At 39.6% G+C, this 22,608-nt stretch overlaps 1 protein-coding gene across 1 annotated transcript in view; it reads left to right on the top strand.

The window, feature by feature from the left end:
- suclg2 (succinate-CoA ligase GDP-forming subunit beta) overlaps window positions 1-22,608 on the top strand; it is a 108,561-nt gene that overhangs the window by 8,079 nt on the left and 77,874 nt on the right. The window contains exon 2 of the mRNA XM_004545306.5: window positions 9,072-9,213. Within this exon, the coding sequence (XP_004545363.1) occupies window positions 9,072-9,213 (142 nt within the window). The remainder of the gene's footprint in view (window positions 1-9,071; window positions 9,214-22,608) is intronic.

A 22,608-nucleotide genomic window follows, 5' to 3' on the forward strand; every position in this document is an offset into this window, starting at 1 on the left:
TTTTAATAATTGTATGACATTATTAAACTTCACAACTTTTCCCAAACTACTATAAGTTTAAGGATCTTTTCTCACTTACTCATCTGAAAATAAAGTGATATTAGAAACCGGCATAAATACTTAACTGAAAGTGAGCTGCTGTACATTCATCTTCACCTGACGTATTTGACTTTACAAGACTAAATCAGGTGCAACAGATTTATATAACAAAACCAATGTCAGTTTCTTACATCATTTTTTCAGAGGTAAAATATCGACCCCGTTTTCTTTTTAACTCTATAAATCTCTCTCCATAATTTTCCTCATACCTGCTTTGGTCCTTTGCTCATGCTGAGGCTGCTGACTTCTGAGGTTTAGATTGAGTTTAGCGTTAGCTACTTTTCCTTTGTTAGCTTCTTTAAAATGTCCACGTTCAGGTGATGCAGAGGAGTTAAGCATTGGACTACGTTTGTCTTTATAAATGTTTTTCAGACTCGTCCATCTGTACTTGAATTTATGTCCTCACAGTGAAGAGTTTCCATGGTGAAGACATGTTAGCTTGTGGATTTAAATGTGCGCACAACTATAGACCAGCTTGTAATCAAACATCTGGGAGGCTGTTTGGCTAGTCATTGGTCTCTACTGAGAATGCTGGAAATCGGTTGATTTAAATCATGGATTGATCGATGCATCTCTAATAAAAAATGTCTGCTTTTTTCTGAAAATGGAGAATAAAATAAACACAGCAGGCCATTTCAGAATTTGGCAAGTTAGGAATTCTAAGCAGTCATTAAAAGAACAACAATGAGGTCTTTCATAATGCTTAAATATTTCAAAAGTCCCTTTGACACGTCCTGATTGGACTGTTGCAAACTTTAGAGCTCTGAAAGGAGTGTCACGCAGGTTGCATCGATACAGATTTGCAGTGTCCTCATGAATATGCCTGCTTAAAATTGCCTTAGTCTCTCAAATGTTGTCAATAGCCTTTCTTTATTTTTGCATAGAAACTAGTAAGGATCAATCCAGGGTTGACTTATTGAAAACTTCCTGTAATGGAACTCACTTTGTCCTGCCATCAGGGCTTTTGATTGATGATAGGCTTTTTGTAAGTGGGATGGTGTCTTGTTCAAGGTGCATTTCTGACTCAGTGCAGCTGTTTACTGCCTTAATGTAGCTCTTCACAGTGTATGTAAGAGATTTATCTGTGTATATATAATGTATAAACTTACTAAGTAAATAATTCAGTGAGATAATGTAAGGTTATTTGTTTTTATTTATTTTTATTGAGTTTTGAAAGGTGATGACTGACAGTGGCTCCTGTTAAAGTACGTCTCCTGCTTCAGTGCAGCCTCTTCACAAAGTCATTTCATCACTAGTGTAACAATAGATACCATTAGGTTCTCATATTGCTCACATTTCTATATAACAGTTTCCATAAAGTACTGAGTTTTATTATCGCTTTGTTTGTCTGTTTTTAAGAATGGTTTTAATATAACTGTTACAAAGGTAATATTTTTGGAAAGCTGCTGAGCTTGTTTGAATAAATGTTATAATAGGATAGCTGGAAACTAGAGTTTTTTGGGGGGAAATAGTGAAATTGATTTATCAGATGATTTTCTTTATGCATCACTTGACACTTTGTTAGTTACACCCTGTTAGTACTGGGTTTGGACTCCTTTTTGGACTCACCACTGTCTTCGCGGCATCAATCCAGCAGCAATACTCAGATCGGCTGTACAAACCAAGTACAGTTCACACGGTCCTATGTGAACTGTACCTCAGTTTGATGTTTTTAGCTCGCACTTGGTGTGTGTGGTCTTCTGCTTTTATAGCCCTATGCTTCAAGTTTGATGTGTTGAGCATTCAGAGATGCTCTTCTGCACACCACAGTTGTAACAAGTGGTTATTTGAGCCGTCCTATCAGCTTGAAGGATTCGATCTCCTGTGATCTCGGGCATCAAGAGGCCATTCAGACCTCTGTAAACACTAGTGATGGTTGTGGGGAAATACCCCAGTAGATCAGCAGATTCTGAAATAGTTACACCAGCCTGTCTAGCACCAACAACTGTGGCACATTCATAGTCACTTAAATCAGCTTTTTCCTTATACTGATGTTCAGACTGAACCAAAGCAGGTTCTTGACCATGTCTAGATGCCTAAATGCAATGAATTGGTTCCATGTGATAAGCTAATTTGTGTTAATGAGCAGTTGAAGAGATGTACCTAACAAAATTATACTTTGCATACAACATCTTAGTTATATAGATAATGGTAACTGGTCATTTTTATGAACCTTCCAGCAACCTCTTTGAAAAAATATTAACATAAGGTGAAGACACTGCTTAACTGTGCACCATTGCTACATGTGCAGCAGTGTGGGGAGCATTATAAACAATGGAGTCAGAACCACTCTTAATTTGATTTTTCAATAATCAAATGAATCGTTTTAAATATGCCATTTAATATTTTGTGAGTACATATGTATGATGTAATTACTACGAGGATACGTGAATTTCATTACATTGCCAAAAGAAAACGTGTGGCGGAGTCTTTCTTTTACAGCCGCAGTGCTGAAGTCTCTTGTATGATAAATCGCTTGTGTTGAGAGATAATGTTCCTGTACTGTTAACACCTGCCAAATCAGAATCACATCTTCACTCACTATTCGCTGGATCCTGTCTAGACTTACTTCCAAGAAACAAATGTGTTGTTTGACCCGCCGTGTCAACCCTTTGAATTTTTGAGTAACAGATTGACGAGCAGTGCAGCATTGACGCTCGGCTGTTTATGGGCCTGATCAGAGGTGATTGCCTGCTTTGTAACCTTCCCCTGTAAATTAAGGCTTATGGCTCCAATAAATTTTCAAGGGAGCTGGAACTGCTCTGTCAGATGGTGACTTTTTGACATTGTTCTACTCTCATAGTGATAAAGACAACTGCTCTAAATTAGCCTTAGGATATTGACTCCTTAAGTTTAACAGAAGGGCAAATGACAAAGTAGTGGCATGTCTTGAAATGACTTTGCAAAGTGCCAAGATCAGACATACCCTAACTGTGGTGACACTTCTCACAACAAGTGTTGTTTGACATTGTGCATCCTGCTCTCAACTAAGCATGAGACTGCACAATTCTGTTCCTCTTAGGAGGAAGAGAAGTCCTGATGTTGCACGATGCCGCGCTGATAACCATATGGTCCAGCCAGAGAGGTGTTTTGGGACTAGTGTTGTACATACCAAGATTTTGTCCTTCAACACCACTGGTGGATCAGTACAGCTGCGACAAGGACTTGGCAATCTGATGCATCTGCTGCCATAGCACTATCTGTCCTTCCTGTGCCTCTTTGTGCGAGGGCACAACCAGTGAGTGTTCTGGAAAGAGAGCGCCTGCATGTCTATTCTGCTCATTTCAGTGTTGCAACTATTCTTGTTTGCTTGTTTGTTTTTTGCGTGTAAATCTCATCAGAATTTAGTGCAGGGAATTCAACGTATGAACTGTGGTCTTTAGATTTGTTTACCTTTTTGCAATTCTTTCATTTATGCTAACTATCTAATAAGGTGCCTTTGATGTGAATCGTTTTTGCAGATACTTATGGAGCAAAGGACCATGTCAGGTTGTTTTTGGCTCTTTGTCACATACACGTGAATGTGTATCATCTATTTGTTTAATTACACTTCATCGTGTCTTTTCAAATCTAATATAACCACAGTACACTGAGCACTGACTCACTTAAGGCATATTTTTTGATTTTTCTATTTTTCTATTTTTGCAATTCCATCAGAACATAAGCGTGTGCAAAGCTCCTCTCTTTTATCGTACTTTTCTAGACAAATTTTATTCGCACTTTACAGCAATAACCTTGTGCACCAATACTTTGTTGGAGTTTTACTTTACTGTGTTAAAGGGAAGAAAATTTAAATGTTGATCAAGTAAGTAAGCAGACAACCCATCAAGATATGGCTAAATGTTTGATGTTTGCTTTTAGCATTAAATGAAAAGCCCTGTTAGGATCCATCTTTTCTACAGTGTATTGCTGTGACATTTTCTGATCACTCGCTGAATGTCAGGACTCTTGCTGCAAGCATGCCAAAAGCAAAATCTTTCTCAGAATAAGTGCTTACTCAGTTTAACTTCAGCTTCCCTTTCCTCTGCCTAATTTAAATTTTATAGTTAAGTTATTTTTCCGTGCTTTTGCATCAAATCTAAAATGCAGTTGCACAGGTATAAAGAAGACAAGGTTGAGCTAATAATAGAGTGGTATGGCATTAATACTGTATGACTTTGTGGTTAGTTTGGGGTTATTCCTACCTCCTGGACATTTGCGTGTTCCTGTCCTGAAGGGAAAACCGGAGACAATTTGTGTGGGCCTGCGATGGTTTGTCAGTGGGCCAAGTTCTTCGAAAGTATGGCTGGAATGAGAAAGGGGACTTTTTGATTTACAGAGGAAAATTGTTCCTTCAGTTTTTTTTCTTCTGCCTCCTCTTACCTTCATATATTAATATAGAGATCATTATTTATCATTGTCACCACTCCACCTCTCTTTCTCCAGTGTGCCCCACTTCCTTCACTTAAATGCATCCATATGAGAGATCTTGAGTGCTTTTGTCTGTAGAGAGGTTTGCTCTGAATACTTTATCCCATCTTGGGCCCATTGCATACAACTTTGTTTGTGCCAGTGTCTAGTCTAGTCACCATTGTGCACAGCAAACCTTGTGTCTATTCTTGTCATCTTTGTGTGTGCATTAAGAATAAGTAGAGCAGTAGTTAGGCTGAAGGACTGTGTAGGATCGTCTCTAGAGTGCTGCTGATGATAATTACTGTATAGAGTGTGTCTCGAGGGACTGCAGGCCAGCTGCCTGCTTGCCTCCCTGCCTTACTGCCATGCTGTCATCCAACACTTGCAGCTTTTTTGTTTTTTTTCCAGGGCAACCATGCAGTACTCAGATTATTTCTCTTCCTGTCAAGATGTCAGCACTATCATGACTTTCTTGTCTGAGTGCAGGATTAGAAATGGCTGAAACCATAACTGTTTCAATGATTAGTCCGAAAGGAATTTTAAAGTAGTGATATCTTTATATGGTTCACAGTATCTATTGTTAAGGTTGCAAATATATCTGTGCTCTGAGTTGCAGCATCTGGGGAATTGGCTAGTATAAAAGGTTTTGCAATACTGTAATTCCCATTTGACACTTTTCTTTAAGCCTTACTGTTTTCCTGTTACTCAACTTTGAAATAACAGAGTTTATGCAATAGCCTTGCATAAATATTAGCATTACAGAATGACAGTTAACTAAAATGTTCCTGTACTTTAAAATCTGTCAGTGATCGAATGTACCGTCCTCTCTGTTTAAATATTTTAAAAAAAGAAAGAAAAAAAGTAGTAGTAACGTAGGCCGGGCAGTTAATTGATGTTTCTTTTTTAATTAAAACAAAGTAAATTGAAAATGAAATGAAAGCAATAATTAAGAAACGGTAATTGCAACACTGTGATAAAGATTATTGTGCAGCATTTCCTTTGCAGTCACGCTGTTGTGTATCCTTGTTGTAAATCCATCACACTTCTTTTACAGTGGTACATTTTTGTTGCTCCCTAAAACCAAAACTTGGTGTTATATTTAAAGTTCAAGAAAATCTAGTGCAAATTTCCATGAATTACTTTTGTTCACTTTCATAGCATTTCTTTTTGTCTCACCCATGTTACTCAGAGAACCAGGGTTATATTGATGACCTTACGTTTCCAGATTCGGAAACTAAATAAGCATCAAATAAACATGATTTAAATATTGACCTGCAAAATTTTAAATAAGACTTCAGTATTAATCAACAGCCCTTACTTGAGGATTTTATGCCAAGGCACAGTGACCTCGTTATGGGGGTGCATGTTTGCTCAACACCATCCTACGTTACTTCACTATGTGGATTTTTACATTAATTTGTCTCCCATTTTTATATTGTTATCAGCAGTAAGAGCCCATCTTTGATACAGACTATTTGTCTGTGGATCTGCGACACAGTAAAATGTGCCTCAGGTTTCTTTCCATTCTCTGGTGTTTTGCCCAAGGTAACTGTCAGTGCCTGGAGGGCCACCTCAATCCCTACCTGACTTTCTCAGTATGCAGGGGTTGTTATTTTAGGAAGTCTGGATATCTTTTTCACCCTCGCTCACCCTTTCTTTGGGTGACAGTGAAGCCTTATTAGTTTGAATTTATTTAACTTTCCTGAGTAGTTTTTCTAGACCACAACAGTGTTTCTAATAATATATGCATAAGTCAAAGATAGTTGAAGATGCCTCCTGTGGAGGAGAATAAACACTGACACTTTGGGTTTTTTATTTTCTTTTTTCAGATTAAGTAGACAAAAATTAATTGACATGGTAACTGTTAATGAAAATAGTCACTGGTACAAACACTCAATTAGTATGCTGTTTTATGATGCTGATGTATTTGTGGATGACTCTTAACCTCTGTAAAAATGAAACCTCAAGTTAGAATAATACACTGCAGACTAATACATGAAATTGTTTCATGCACAAACTTGCACTTGTGTAGTTGAGGTTGACTACACACTGGCATTACTGATGAGCATAAGAGCTTGGATACTTTGCAAGTATCTATATACATACCATCTGACCATACTGTGATGCGTCTTAGGTCACTCGGATCAAAGCATTTAGCTGTCTGGTTAATACGTGTTGGTGTGATCTGATGATACTTCCTATTAAGGTGTTTAACCTGGCCCTGGGAAGGGTCCCATTTGCCACTTTCTTTTAAGCCCATTATAGAGTAAAAGATTGACAGATGGAGTTATTCATTTAGGCAGCAGAGCTGATCCTCCTGGGGCAAACAGTTGGGTGGCAACGGAAGTGGATGTTTTAAGAGAGAGGGCCCTGCAGGTACCTGACAGCAGTCAAGTGAGTCGGCAAAACAGAGGAAACGTGTTTTGCAGCTTGGTTTGTTAAGGCTGTGTGAGATTTTCCGCTAAAGTGGACATAAAGGAGTGAGCGACAGGCAGAAAAAAAGAGTAAAGTTTTAAAGTCATACACATCAGCCAAGTTTTTGGCCAATACCACGCAGTACAGTTAATTTCCTGCCCTTCCTTTGAACCCCATCCACGCACTGTGAAAGAATGACATTATCAGAATGTGCTGCATTAGAGGGATATGGGTAATAGACTTGGAAGCATATATGTGTACAGTACAAGCTGTAATAGCTAAAACATATAAATAGTGTAGTATTACAAACAGTACTGCAGAGGTGACCTGCACATGCCCCTGTTTAGTGTAGGCCAGTATACATCAGCGTGCGCTGCTCTCCAAGAAAACAACCTATTTTGGCTGTAATGAAGTCTCTCGACAGGCTCTCACAAGAGCTGGAATGGAGAAAGCATGCTAATAGTGTGCTGTGGCACAGAGAGGATTGGTTTTGGCATGAATTGTGGATTACTGGTCTTGCAGTTTTGTTTTCAGTCGAGGTCCACCGATGATTGTAGATTGAAAAGGTTTAACTTGGCTATTGCCTATTTAAGGGACCATGTCAAGATCATTATCCTTTAATCACTAATAACCATTAAGTGCTAGTCGGGGTTACATTTTACTCCGTCTATCAGTAAATGGTTGAAAGAACATCTCTCTCTTTCAATTCCCTCACTCTTGTGTGTTCCCCCTTCGTGAATGATGGAGTGACTGATGACTTTAAAAAACACACAGTGGCCTTTTCACGCCCCATGAACCACTGAATCAAATTGCAGCCTAAAAATGCAGACACAGTCCATGTGCGTGCGCTCAAGTGAACAAAAAATGGCTTCTATTGTTGCCTGTTTGGTCCCTACTGTAAGAAGCTTTCAAAAATGTAGTTTCTGCTCCTCTGTCTTTATTCCTCTTGAATTCAAACTACATTATTCATTCACTGCGCACGGGTCTCACGCTGTTTGCAAGTGTGAGCAAGAAACATATAAACATGTTTGCTTGCTTGCAAACATTTTTACCATAATCTGAAGAGGTCCAAATAGTTAAACATCACTTAGTACGCAGAAGAACATGATTCTGTTATGGTTGTTTTTTTTTGTTGTTTTTTTACCACATCACAAATCCTTAGTCTGTTTATGAAAAAGTCTATAAATAATTTGTTAGACTTATGTCATAAACTTTAGACAAAATGGCATTGTTTTGATTTTTTTTGTTTTGTTTTTTTTCTTGCCATGAGTCATCGAGAAATCGACAATGCTTCCTTAAGCACAGTTCCTGGTTTGTAGCATTTGACGTTGTTGCATTGATCTTTTGACAGTCTGTTACTAACAGAGTTTCAATAGTACACAAAAGCAGTGGATTATGTCACAAGTGATCATTGTCTTCTACATTTTAGATCACTTATGTGGCCCTTATGCTCATGCAGGTGTCCCTGAATAACTAATGTATTCTCTAACAGCATCCCATCTCAGTTTAACTCGACTGAGTCAGCAATAACATATTGTGTTGCAGTCCTAATGTTATCCTGATGTAAGTTTAATCTTTACCGGGTAGACAAATAGAAATACTGAAGCATTCTTTCTGTGCCGGCCGTGATTTAGTTCATAGTTCTTGTTTTTCCTTTACTTTAATGGAGTTTCTCTTCTTAATGACTCCCCAAAGACCTTTGCTGTGAAAACATTTGCATCCAGGCTCACATACAAGCCTGCTGGTGCAGAGGGATTCTAACTCTAACACAGTCTATGTCTCACTGTCGCATTAAAAAGCCAATTTCTTTTTAATAGCAACAACAGCTGGAGCTGACAGGACCGGTGTCTTGCTGATGGAGCAAACGGCTTCTTAGCTGTCCTGCAGTTTAAGCCCAAATTGCTGCCTCATTACAGGAAAAGAGAGCGTAAAATAGTTGGAGAGGAGGGAGGAGAGGAGTAGAAGATATATCCTATACTTGCTATGTGTTGTTAGACATGTTTTGGTATTGTTTAATGTAAAGAAAACACAGCAGAGTAGACAGGCTTGGCGATGTTAAGGTGAGGGGAAAAAATTGCCATTGTTAGATGTGGTGGGAGCCTATTTGCACTATTAACTTTGTTTCATTTACACTTTTACTCTTTCTACCTCGATCTTTCATCTAGTGCACCTGGTTGAGTCCGAGGAGATGGCTGAATCTACAGGAGTACCAGAGCAAGAAGCTGATGCAAGAGAGTGGCGTAGCTGTCCAGCGCTTCTATGTGGCTGACACAGCTTCTGAGGCACTGGAGGCTGCAAAGAGACTCAGTAAGTAGAGGACACACATACAGAGACATGTGATTCACTTATGTCAGCAGCTGCAATACGTTGTTGTTTAATATTGGTTTGTACCAGTGCTCATTCGTGGATTTCACTGATACATTACTTGAAGCTGTATGTTCAATGATTATTTGGGATCTGTCACAGTTTTTCACATTTATGGTAAATGGCCTGTATTTGTATAGCGCTTTTCTAGTCCCTAAGGACACACCTGTCATCCACCCATTCACACACACACACACATTCACACACTGGTGATGGCAAGCTACATTGTAGCCACAGCCGCCCTGGGACGCACTGACAGAGGCGAGGCTGCTGGACACTGGCGCCACCGGACCCTCTGACCACCACCAGTAGGCAACGGGTGAAGTGTCTTGCCCAAAGACACAATCACCGAGACTGTCCAAGCCGGGGCTCGAACCGGCAACCTTCCGATTACAAGGCGAACTCCCAACTCTTGAGCCACGATCGCCCCCAATTTAATGAAAAGCAAGTTTAAGGTCAGTCTCAAATAAACTGGTGAGTCTGTGTTATAGCGGTCAGAATTGTGTTATTTTCAATTATTTTCATGCAGTATAGATTCAGCAAGTGCACTTGACTGTATTGCATTTGTAGCTCTCTTTTAAACACAGATGTAGTGAGGCATAAGCTAATTCCTAATTATTCTCTTACTGTAGTTTTAATGAGTTAGTGTAATGGTAAACGGTAATTGTATTGCTGTACCCAGTAAAACCTTAACGGTCCTATTTGTGCCGCATGGCTCTTTGGCCCTGCTACCCAATGTGCAAATGGCTGTGTTTGCAATTTAACAAGGCTCGAAGTTTTATCATGTTAAATTCCATCTTTGCTGTTTGCGTACGTGTGGGAGCTTGTGTTTTTGTGGTAGTGCCTGCTCAGTTTTTCATCACGGCATTCATCCATACTAATTTGTTTCGCAACCTCTCATATGAAGTTTCATATATAAGTGTCAAGCTTTTGTTTGGGTGTGTGTGTGTTGTATAAAATTCAACTTGCTGCCTCACACAGTCATACAATGTAAGGTAGTGGCCAAAATTGTGATTTTTCTTTTTCTGTTTTTGTACTTGTGGTACAAATTTTCACAGATGCATTGTAAGCACAGTGTTAAGCACACATACATATGTGTGTGAACCTACATCTGTCCTCTACCTTCCCTGTTCTACTTTCCTTTCACACACCAAATTGTCCAACACGTATAGTGTGTATTTCCACCCCCAGCTTTATATTTTATTCAGTGTCCTCTCTAGCTACAGCAGCAGCTTTCTGATAGTGCCTCCAGGTTGGTTGTCAGCCAGTGAGGTGCCACTCTTACTGCTGCCTTTGGGCTCAAGCGCCTGGGGCGCTGCTTTCAGTGGCCCTGGTTAAGATGCTGGCAAAGATAAACTGAATAGGGGAAGAGAATATATATTTTCATGACAGTATCTAGAATGTATTGCTTGGTAGGGGATGAAATGGAGAGTCGGAAAACTTGGACAGAAAAGTTCGAAGGGTAAAATGTAATTTTTCTGCACTTACATAGCTTATTTTACACATACCTGAATTTTAAGGCCATGTTTTTCTTGTTCACTCATTAACAAACACATTAAAACACAAATGGCAGCGTTCACCTGCCATCAGGAACAACTTGGGGTTCACTCTGTTGCTAGCTCTGCCATTAGTTTACATTCCACACTACCACCTAAATTACAGCACAACAGTGGAATGGACAGTCTAATGAAACCATCAGACAGCCTTAAAGGCATGTGTGCTCTCAATTCAGACAGCATTTGTCCATTGACAGTACATGCACTCACCAACCATTCACATATTCAGGTTTTCTTTGTCATGCAAATACTGAAAGGTGATTTAAGTGAGTTTCAATGTGGCATGGTTGTAAGTGCCACATTAGTTAATGGGCTGGTCCGTGTATTTCAGGAACTGCTGAACTACTGGGATTTTTCCGCACAACCATCTCTTGTATTTCATAGAGAATGGTCTTTAAAAGAAGAAATATCCAGTGAGCAGCATTTCTCTGGAGAAAAATGACTTGTTCATGTCAGCAGTCAGAGGAGAATGACCAGAGTGCTTCTAGCTGACAGGAACGAAACAAAGAATCACTCGTTAGAACCAGGGTATGCAGAAGACCGTCTCTGAAAGAAAAACATAATAGAACCTTGAAGAAGATGGGCTACAGCAGCAGAAGACCACACCGGGTGGCACTGACTCATTAAAGTTAGAGAGAAGATTGGAAAAACATTGCCTGGCTTGATTCTTGATGTCTGCTGCAGCATTTGGGGGTGGCAGCAGCTCAGGAGGTAGAGCAGGTCATCTACTGATTTGAAGGTTGGTGGTTTGATGCCAAACATCCTTGGGCAAGATACTAACCCCAAGTTGCTCTGTGATGCATCCATCTGAGTATGAATGTGTGCCAATGTTAGAGCACTTAAAGCAGGGGTGGGCAACTCCAGCCCTCAAGGGTTGATGTCCTGCAGGTTTTAGATCTCACCCTGGGTCAACACACCTGAATCAAGTGATTAGTTCATTACCAGCCTCTGGAGAACTTCAAGACATGTGGTACGAGGAGGTAATTTAGCCATTTAAATCAGCTGTGTTGGATCAGGGACGCATCTGGTGTGAGTAGGTTAATGTGACATGTTGTATAAAGCGCTTTGAGCGCTCCAGGAGAGTAGAAAAGCGCTATATAAGAATCAGTCCATTTACGAATTACATTTGGATTGTGGTCATATGGCATAAACAACTTCCATCCTGCCATCATCAATTAAAGTGCTAATAGTGAGGAAATGGGTTTGCATTATCTTGGTGCACTCTTAGTATCAGTTTAGCATTGTGGCCTCCACAGTCACCAGTTCTCAATTTCATGTAGTTTTATTGATCTTATTTCTTATCATATCATAAACAAATCGCATGAGCAGTCACAAAATTATGAGCTGAAAATTGGTAGGAACACATTCAAATTACAGCTCCCGCAGCTGACTGGGACCTTTTTTATGTTACTAATGCATTTCCAGTGTCCCTGACAACAAATATGTTAACCCAAGTTTTTGCAGTAATTTCAAGTCAGCTTGGTTAACCAATCCCTTGCTTCCCATAGTCCCTCAGAGCAGCTTTGCCCTAATATCTCTATTCATGCACTGGGCTTTGGTTGGTCCTTATCTGTGTGTGTCTTGCACTTTTTGTGCCCTTTGACTACTGCTGGCTCGCTAATAAAGCATGCAAGTGAGCATCCACATATGGTTCATTTCTTCAGACACACACTGACTGACTTTGTCTGGGCCATTTTAGGTCATACATAAATGTGTTAGAAAGTAAAAAAGGCAGAGATTAATAGTCTTTAGTTGAGATTTGTGGTGCTGATATACAAGCCGAGGCTGTGCCAAGCTTTGTGTCTGAGGCTGTGATGGGAAGGCAGGGAATGGAGCCAGCCTAGGATGAAGATCTATTTCATGGCTTTCCACTGTAGAGGACACGTGGTATGGCTCTCTACAAAAGATATGGATGTTTGGGGTATCTGAGCTGATCAGAGTGACTCACATGGATTTCGATGTCCTGCTGCGAACCCCTGACGTACACACAATTGAATGAACTCATCAAACATTGAAGCACGGGCACAGATGAATGACATTCATGGAGTAGGCTTGCTTCTATGAGCACACAAACACTCAAACATTCACACCAACTAGTACACTCCTCTCTGCTCTCCTCTCTTAACCGTGAAGTGGTTAAATTGGCAGTTCAGTCACAGCAATGTTACACAGGAAAAAAAACTCTCATTCCTCTCATGGACTGTGGAGTGGTCCAGCTCTGGTAAGGTGGGCACAGACCGATTTGTTCTATTGCTGCTGAGGACAAACAGATTTTATCCTTCTCTATCAAAGCATTAAAAACATGTATCTGGAGCAGACTTTTAATTCGCTTTAACTTGAATGACACTCTTAGGGGAGAGTTTGCATTGCGTCAGATGGGTGATTCGCTACCAGGTAATGGCTCATAGAAAGTAGAGTTTGATTTCTTTAGTGTTGTACTGGGTGAGTCCTGCAGGGAGCTTTTGTGATGGCTGGTCCACTGGGACACTGAAAACGTTACCACACTAACTGCTGCTGTCGGTCCAAAACCAGTGACCCACATCCACTATTCACATTCACAAGCTACTAATTTTTGTATTTTGTGTGTGTATATGCATGTACAGATTACAGTTTACATCTACAAATTACACTTTTCCATCTAAGTATTTCTTAATCTAACCTTAATATGTAAATACTTTAAATGAAAGTTAGAGTTTGTACCATATTGCCTGATAATGCCTGATTTGGAACAGATTGTTTTCTTTAGGTAGATTTTCATCACCATAACCCAAAAATTTTAATATGCAAGTAGGAAATCAATCCTGTCATTTGAAGACTGCATCGTCTCAGATGCTGTGCCTGGAGCGACCCCCTGCTTGGGCTTACAGCAACCTGATGCTCGTATTCCCACGGGGATCACTTTGAGCTTCCACCTTCCACATCTGTTCTTTTTGTTCCTTCAGCTCCTGGTGCTTCTCGACGTTCTCATGCTCCTTCTTGGGATTACCACATCTATCACTGCTAATGTTTTTTGCTTGTCAGCCACCACCCACCATGTCACCGTGGAACTGCTTAAAGTTGAATTCCTGCAGGATCTTAGCTCTGCTGTTCTCGAGCAGTTTTGCTTGTATGTTCCGTGTGGATTTTGGTACGTCTTGCCTATATTGGACAGAGAGCTTTTTGTACACTATCCTTGCTATATAACCGATCAGCTGCAGACCAGTTTTATTTTATATCTCCTTGAGTTTATTCAGATAAATTGCATAACACGATCTTGTTACAATGGAATGTTCTCCTGGGAAACTTTGCGCCCTGGCATTCATGTGGATGTTAGTTTGACACATACTGCTTACCTAAGCATTGTGCAGACAAAGCACAGCACACTATAGCAATGACGCTTTCCATAGGGACCCCAAGTAGGACAGCGTGGCCTGCCTCAGAGTATCACAGGCTCACAATTGTGTACAAAGCCCAAGGTGTTGACCCAGCTTTCAAACTCATCAGAGCCACCTTTAATCCAAAATTTAAGGTGCAGGCCAGAAATGATTCCTATCTAGGAGCCACAACCCAGCAGTTCACTGGGCCTAAAAGATCTTTGGGCAACATCCTACGCCAGAAACAGCACATCCCAGATATCCTGTGTCCATGCCAAACAGGGCAAAGTGGTTTTAGTGAAATTAAAACCTAACTAGAAGGAACAGTGCCGTCTTAAAAGCAAGCAATCATACTTAATATAAACACCATTGCTATTTTTTGTTCTGCATACTGCACTTTATAAAGACAGTTTAAAGAAATAACTTTTTAGTGCATTTTTGAAAGCGCTGTTTCTTATCTGCTAAGGCCTAAAACTTTCATAGGCAGAGATTTTTCACAAATGCTTTGTTTGAGATGTCACAGTAACTGCAGTAATGAATATAGATTTTGTGTTTGCCTTCGAAGCAGATTTGCACGGCCATGCACACAAATATACAAACACACATACCTGTGCCCTGCTACTGCCAAAGAGAATATGATTATGCAGTCCACTTTGTGTGTCGCCACCCGCCTGACAGATGCATCTGCAGAGCAAATCTTGATGGATTTTCAGTCTGAATTCTAAATCAAAACCACATTTTCCCTCTCTTTTCTTGGTACGAAAGCCCTTCATGTCTGCCATTTCCTCTGCCTCCCACAGAACTCGTTCATTGACAGAGCAGTGATGGGAAAAAACATCGGTCTGGATTCTTATCTTAACCGCATGTTGAGCCTGTGTGATGAATGGGAGCAACATATACTTGCGTATATGTACAGCTTACATCAGATGGCAAAGTGTTCTCTTTTAGCATTGTCATCTTCCTGACTTTCCTTTCAGAAATTGTGCTGCAGTCATATTCTCTGCGTCCTTCATTTTTCCCTTTCTTGTTTTCAGTTTTATACTTTAATCTTTTCGTACTCCTCGCTCACCTCAGTCTCCCTCTGCTGCTCTCTTCCTCTCTTTGTGCTTAGCACAGCCTCACTGCCAGAATGACAATTAACAGAGGAAGGAAATATTTTAATTTATTTTTTTCCCACTGCTATGAATATTCAGTGTAAACAGTTTTTATGCATGGCTGTCAAATCTCATGTGTGCTTATTAAAAGGATGGTTGGTTTGATATGTTGGCTTACTGAATAATAGCAAGCTACCTTGACATTAGCCAACCCTTTGATGAGGCAGGTTTATGTGTGTGTTTATGCAGTTTTGCAAATTTGGTTATTCTTGTATATTTTGTGATGTTGCTGGATAGGAGAGGGAACGAGAGCTCTATGGGATGTTCCCCTCTGAAGTTGAGGTACTTTAAAAGCACTCAGATTGTCGGATGACATAGACGTCAATCTCAGAATAAAAACCGTGTGTGTGTGTGGGGGAGGGGGTTATTCTATATATAGTGGTTTATGTTCTTAGAAGTGAAAGAGGCTCTTTTGTTGGTCAGGATCTATTATACTCAAGGGAAAGAAGCTCATATTGTTTTTTGTACGTATTGTATCAGTAAAACTAGCTTCCATACATTTTGTTGAACTTTGAAGTGAACAAAAAACCCAATATAAACAACAGCTAAATAACAACCTAATTACAGCTGCATACAATAGTTACATGGGCTGTAAAAGCCAAAAATTCTGTCAGATGTGGAAATTTGCAAAAGTCTTAAGCCACCCCTCATTTTTTAAAAAGTATTTTGTTAGGAAGATTTTTATTTTTATTTTAAATTGTTCTTTGGGAATCACCTTGTTGGTGCTGGTACTGTTTTTATGCTTGTCAAACTCCGCTGTTTTTGGCCTTTTTTTTTCCTAGATTCATTGCTAATGGGAACAAATTTGTTTTTGTGATAGGCTGCTAGTATCAAAATTATCAAAATAAAATAAACTGTTTACGGCAATATTTTTTCATCGTTTTGATGGTCACTGTAGTGGCTGTATTAATTTCTTAAAGTGCTCTCTTTCTCTTGTAATATAACCACACTACGGACGGACAAGCGCCTGTTTTTATGTGTTGTCGTTAGCAACAACGACGGTAAAACCATCGCGTGTCCGCTTGTTTATTTTCCATATAAACCTTTCACAATAAAGCTCAAGATCCTGTTGAGACTTTTCAAAATAAACTGAATCACGTGAAAGATGCAGAGTGTTTACGGATGAGAAGTAAAAAGGAGCTGTCAGGTGCTAAAAAATAAACCTTGGACTCAAACGTTAGAACAGGCTTTTCCCCGCAGCACGGCGTCTAATGAATACTCACAAAGAAAACGGCGGCCGTTACAACTTATGTCTAAAAATGTATCGTTTCAAGCATCGGTTAAAACACTCGACTTCAGGTACATGACGCGCAGCTGGAAACACTTCACGCAAGTCGAGCTGCCCGAGATTCACAGAATTTACAGAAAATGTTAAATTTTTGTGATTTATATCGTTATCGGGACGATAGATGTCTTGTATCGGGATATGAGATTTTGGTCATATTGCACAGCCCTACAGTAGTATTATAAAATACTATATTTTTATCACATGCATGACAACATGATCATAATTCGGTCGTGGGGAAAAAAAAGTGTCCCGCTGTATTTCCTGTTCACTCCTTACGTGAATGATCTTTAAACCTTAGAGCTTTCATCAGACTGTCATGCTCTAACCAAACCTTAACCGCCACATCTCCGTATCTCAAGTTTCCATACGCAGCATAACCTCATCAAAGCTCAACCTATATTTACGGTATGTTGAACCAACACTTTCTGTACAATTCATATGAAATATGCTTAGTGTAGTGAATTCAGAAACTGTGCTTCCAGATGCAGTAAATGAATTAAATGTAGGTTATATGCTCGTTTAGATGATTGGTGTTTGTATGTGTAATGTTGCTCCAGCAGCCAGTTTCTGATATAATCACTGCAACCATCCTAGTTTTGTGTGACTGGTTTTGAACTGTCTTTTTTTTTTTTTTTTGTATCAGATATACGTTTGATTTGTAGTACATGCTCTATCCGTTCAACATCGGAAGAATAACAGCATGAATGAGCATTTTGTTTTTCATCCATTTTTCGTGGAATCTGGATTTTCAGGGTCGACTGAGTACTTTGTGAGTGCTTAGCTGATTTCCTGCACAGCAAGTTTAGCATTTTCTTTTTCAAGTTTTCTTCAACAAAATTGGAACAAAACAAAAAAAAAGGTCTTTCCATTTCTGAACTACTTGGCTCCTGTAATTGTTGCTTGCAGGTGTATTATTTATATTTGTCTTTCTTCATAATTCAGCAAAATGTGGAAATTCAACAAGAGTATATTTGACAGACTTTAGGTAAAGCACCGCTTTAGGCAAAGCACCACTTCTGTGTAGATGCCAAAATATATGTGGGAAAGGCTTGATATTTCAGTAGATGCTGAAACAGTTACTGCTGACATTTTGATTCACTATTTGTTTAACAATTGTAGGATTGAACAAGTTATTTTACTGCTATTTTATTATCAGTATTATTATTGCATTATAACCACGTAACAAGCATTGCATTAAAGCATATATTGAAGCTGTTAACATTACATTAAAGTCTGTTATTTCAGGTGGTATCATAATCATATAATAATCTTTCATTGCAGGAGCAACTGTAATCATTTTATACACATTGCATTTTGGTGTTTATTAAAGAGTTGAAGCTCGGTCAGTTAATTGATGGTCAGAAGCTTCGTCCGGCGCGATGTCCGGCCGATCTATTGAGTAAAGTGGCCTAGAGCTATGGAAAGATTGCATACAGGCTTACAATACATATATCACATATAATCTAAAAACAGGCCTGAATAAAGACCTGAGTGTATTCAACAACCTGCTGCGTTTGAGTTTGTTTGGTAACAGATGACTCAGAATAAGTCAGGAAGTATACTTCTGAAATGTCTTTGTTTCCTCTGTAAAGTGTGCATTTTTTGGTGGTTATTTTGAGGAGCTGTCTGGATGAGGCTATTTGAATAACCAGGTTGTTCATTGTTATCTTTTTCTTTTGTATTCTTTTATTAAGTTTTAAGTAGTATCATTTGATTAAAACATTTATTCAATATATTACACATATAGTTTCAGTTGTGTACGTGCGTGCCTTCGGTCTGGTGGAAAGGTTACAAGGTTTAGCTGGTGAGGTGAGAGGTGAAACTGAGTGCATTTCAGGTCAACACAAACGCACACCCACACGTCAGACGTGTTGATACATCACAATAGTTCATTAGTCTTAACTAAACTCCTTACAGTCTTACAAGGTATGACATAACACACACATACACTTTTGCTGGTGATGCGAATGGTTCCACTTCCTCTGGCAGGGTGCAGAGAAACATTTACACCTCCAACTGAGCCTGGCGCTGCTGCATGAGATCATCTAGAGGGTACCATATGCCTCTACACCAACCCCACACACGGCCTAGCCAGTGCCATCTGTCACGAAAATGCACTTTTCCACCATGGGCATCACCACAAGTCATTTTGAGGAGTTCCTTATCCAACCATGACGCACCTCACCTGAGTCCTCCATCACGCTCCCCTCCGATCTGTCTAGACTGGCCTGTTTGCCACCAGAAATTCTGTGCTGTGCTTTCTGTGTTTATTTTTTTTGTTCTTATTTTTATTTAATATTAGATAATTGGGGTGTTTGTCGATCATTATAGCTGCTTGAACATCTTGTTTTATTGTAGCTTTATTTCTTAATGAACATGGGACATCGTTGCATTGGATTAATACAAAAGGGTGAGCATGAGGCATTCTTAAAATTCCCTATTACATCAGATTTGTTTTTTTCCTAATGAATAATGCAAGTAAAAATGTGTGCTGGTTAAATCTTAGTGAAAAATAATTTAACAGCAATTATTGTATGTGTGTTCAGTTACTGTTCAATTATAAAGTGCCAGAACTGCATAAAGTCATTGGGGCTAAACTGACGGGCTAGAACTTTGTTGTGAAGGTCAAGATTTCTTATTCAGCTGATCACACCTTCATAGCTGATAAATTGTATGACTCGACAGACTTGGTGGTAACACTCGGCAGCCGTGTGCTGTTCACACTGAGGATCTAAAAATGAAGCAAACAGATCAGGCTCGGGTGGTTTCTATTTTTTTCCAAACCTTCACACCTTCCTGACATTTCACCAGGCTTAATGCTCCGCTATGGTACTTTGTAGTGTAGTTGGGGGATATGACTAATTACTCGATTCAATGGTTAAACTAGGTAGACTAGTCTGTCAAACTAGTGCCATTACACAGCTTTTTTTTTTCCCCAGTGAGGCAGTAAATGTTACATTATAGCAGACTCCACTGATGAAAGTCGGTATTTTTGTTTGCAAAAGTCAGAAAATGGAGCACAGACTTTTCTAAGTGTTAAAAATCACTGCTTTAGTCAGCAAAGCCTGGCAGGTTGGAAATGAGGTCTTTCTTTTTCAGTATGTTATTTTCTTAAGTAGCAGTGTTTCTTGCACAAATAGGTACATTTAACAGTCATCAGAGGGAAACCCAACCTGCCACCTCGTCTCAGAAATGAACATCTGCTGTAAATGGCACTATATGAAGCGATATTTGTAAGCAAGGTCTGGATGAGTCAAAATTGAGTACTTTGGCCATGATCACCAAAGGTGTGATTAGAGTAAATATGGTTTACAATTTTATGAAAAGAAAAGCTTGAAGAATTAAAGTGAAAAATTCTCGACTTTAAGCCTCTAAGGCAGCTACTGTAGTGGCAGAGGAAACATTGCACGGATAGAGGGAAGACGGCATTTGTTTAAAGAGCAGTAAATACTGGATGCAAATGTCATGCAGTCAGAGGATGAAGTAAAGGCCTGAATGGAGAATCATCCTGGGAAGTTATGAGTGGAAACATTTTGGATTCAGCACCACAGATCGAAAGGGTGTGGATGGAGGAAAGACAGTTTGCTCTTTTGTATAAAGGCAACTGTCTTGCATCGACACAACCACAATAACATATCCAACACTGCATCTTAGCTTGCCATTGAATTGAATTAGTGGAAATTTTACTAAATGAAATGAATTCTACATCTTAAGTAGTTTAAAATTAGGTTACATGAGATGCATTCAAATGAAGTGAAATACATTTCATTATCTTTTCTTTAATTCAAACTTGAATGAAAAATGAATGCGAGTGCCAATCCAACTGTTTTTTTTTTTTCTTCTTCCTTTTTTGGATTTCAACCAGAGAAATAAATAGAAATCTGCACATATTGCTGACTTCTCGAAAGCTTGTGCTTGGCAGCTACTACACCTGACCTGCATGAAACAGACTGTGAACTAACAGATTTTATATGCATAAATATACATTAAGCAAAAATGGTGAAAATTGAATTGATGAACAAACTGCAATGCATGTAATTGAATCTAACCCACTGTACAAACGTGAGCTTTGATTGACTTGGTATCATATATGTATTGTAGGACTTGACAATCAGAAATATGTTGAAACCTTGTCGTGGGCTTTGAGTATTTATATGGCACATTAGCGTTACTCATGCTTCAGTTCACTTGAGCTCTTTTATGCCTTTGTGTCCCAAAACTTGTGCAGTTGTAGAGCCATTATCTGAATAATACTCAGCCTAAATTGCATGTTTTATTAAGGCTATTCCATGATTCATTGAGCAGTGAATTTGTAAGAAGCAACGCAGTGATATTTTCTCTCTGTTGTGTGTGTGTGTGTGTGTGTGTGTGCGTGTTCTCTCCAGTTCACATCCAATTTTTGCCTACCTTGATTTGGATAGCAGTGCTGTGTAAGACCTGGGTCTTTTGTCATCAAATTCTATTATACTCAGCTCTGTGTGTGATAACTCTCCCGTTCTATCAATGACAAATGGGGTTGAAAACGGGGGGAAAAGGTACTGTACACATCGCGTGCACATGGTGCCCTTCTTCCTTTTCAGCGAGGGACAGACAAATATTTTACTGTCAAACATGGTTAAAACACGGAAAATGGCCAGACCTCTCCTCGCTGTGCACATCCTCCCTTCTCATTCACACTGTCCCCACTGGAGCTGCTTCATGCACTTCAACATTTCAAGCGCCTTTTAAGACCACTTTCATCTTCCCCCTTCAGAAAATGAGGCAGAGTCTCTGGTGAAAAGCGCTGACAGTAGCAGTTAGCGTTGAGTAGTGTTGGCTCAACCACAGCTCTTTTTCTTCTGTCTTTGTCTGAAGTATTGAGAGATGAGACGACCCTCTCAGAAGTTGGTCTGTGTGACTGTGTAGACCAGCTGGAGCCCTCATTGCGTCCTCTCCTCGTTGGTCTGCTGGACAGAGGACACCGAAGCAGCTGCTCATCTATCAAGCCACTTGATGTTACAACGGGTTCTCGCACTTCATGAGAATATGCAGCCTGAGCCTCTGAATTTTGCGCTTGTTTCGCTGCCATCTTTGTGCTCTTGCTGCCAGCAATTTCCATCAGAGTCTTTGTCATTTCCACCTCTACTGTTTCCAGTGTAAACATTATGTGGTGAGTGGAGCTGTGCTGAGATTGGGTCTGTTTGGTGTCAACCATTCAGATGGGTGAGCTTGTGAATCACTGAACAAACACACAGGGGAAGATGTATTTGCTAGCTCACTACCTCTTTTTTGACATGCAAGCCTATATATGAAAGAGCTGTTTAAGTGGTTCATGTCTTGAGTCTGTGGCTTCCAGATAGACATTTTTTTTTGAACACACCACTATCTTTTGGATATTTAATGTTTGCTGACCAACAGTGCATAATTAGTAATACTCAGTCTTTGTGTTGACTGCACAGTGTAATGTATAGTTTGCAGTAAAAACATGATTGGAAAATCCGTCAGGTCATTGGCTGCAGCTGCTAAGAGACTGATATGAAATATTTGTGCCCAAATGATAAGAAACTGACAAATTTGTAGCTGTTAGCTGTAATTTGGCATGCCTCAGCCTTTTCTCCAATTTCCCTTAATAATAACTTCTTGATTGCCATCCTACCACTGAGACCATTTCTGATGAGGGTTAAGGGCAAGTCTTTCAGATACAAGTCATCTTTTGTCTTCTACTTGTCCAGTTTCCTCAATATTTTTTAAGAACGCACTGCACACCATGCTGAGATGTGCCACATGTTTGGGTAATAGCACTTTGGAAATCACCGTGCTGTTCCAAAAATATTTTATGCCTGTCAGACTGTTATCTTTGGCAGTTTTCCTAGAGTCAAATAATAAAATGAGAACAAATTGTGTTTTGGCAAGAGGCTTAAGTGCCTAAAGATACAATTTAAAATGGGTTCTTTGGTAAATTGTCTGTTATGTGTAGAGACAATCCTGGTTCATCCCATTTAGAACTT

Source organism: Maylandia zebra, linkage group LG5 (assembly GCF_041146795.1).
Source record: "Maylandia zebra isolate NMK-2024a linkage group LG5, Mzebra_GT3a, whole genome shotgun sequence".
Classification (NCBI taxonomy): Eukaryota; Metazoa; Chordata; class Actinopteri; order Cichliformes; family Cichlidae; genus Maylandia; species Maylandia zebra.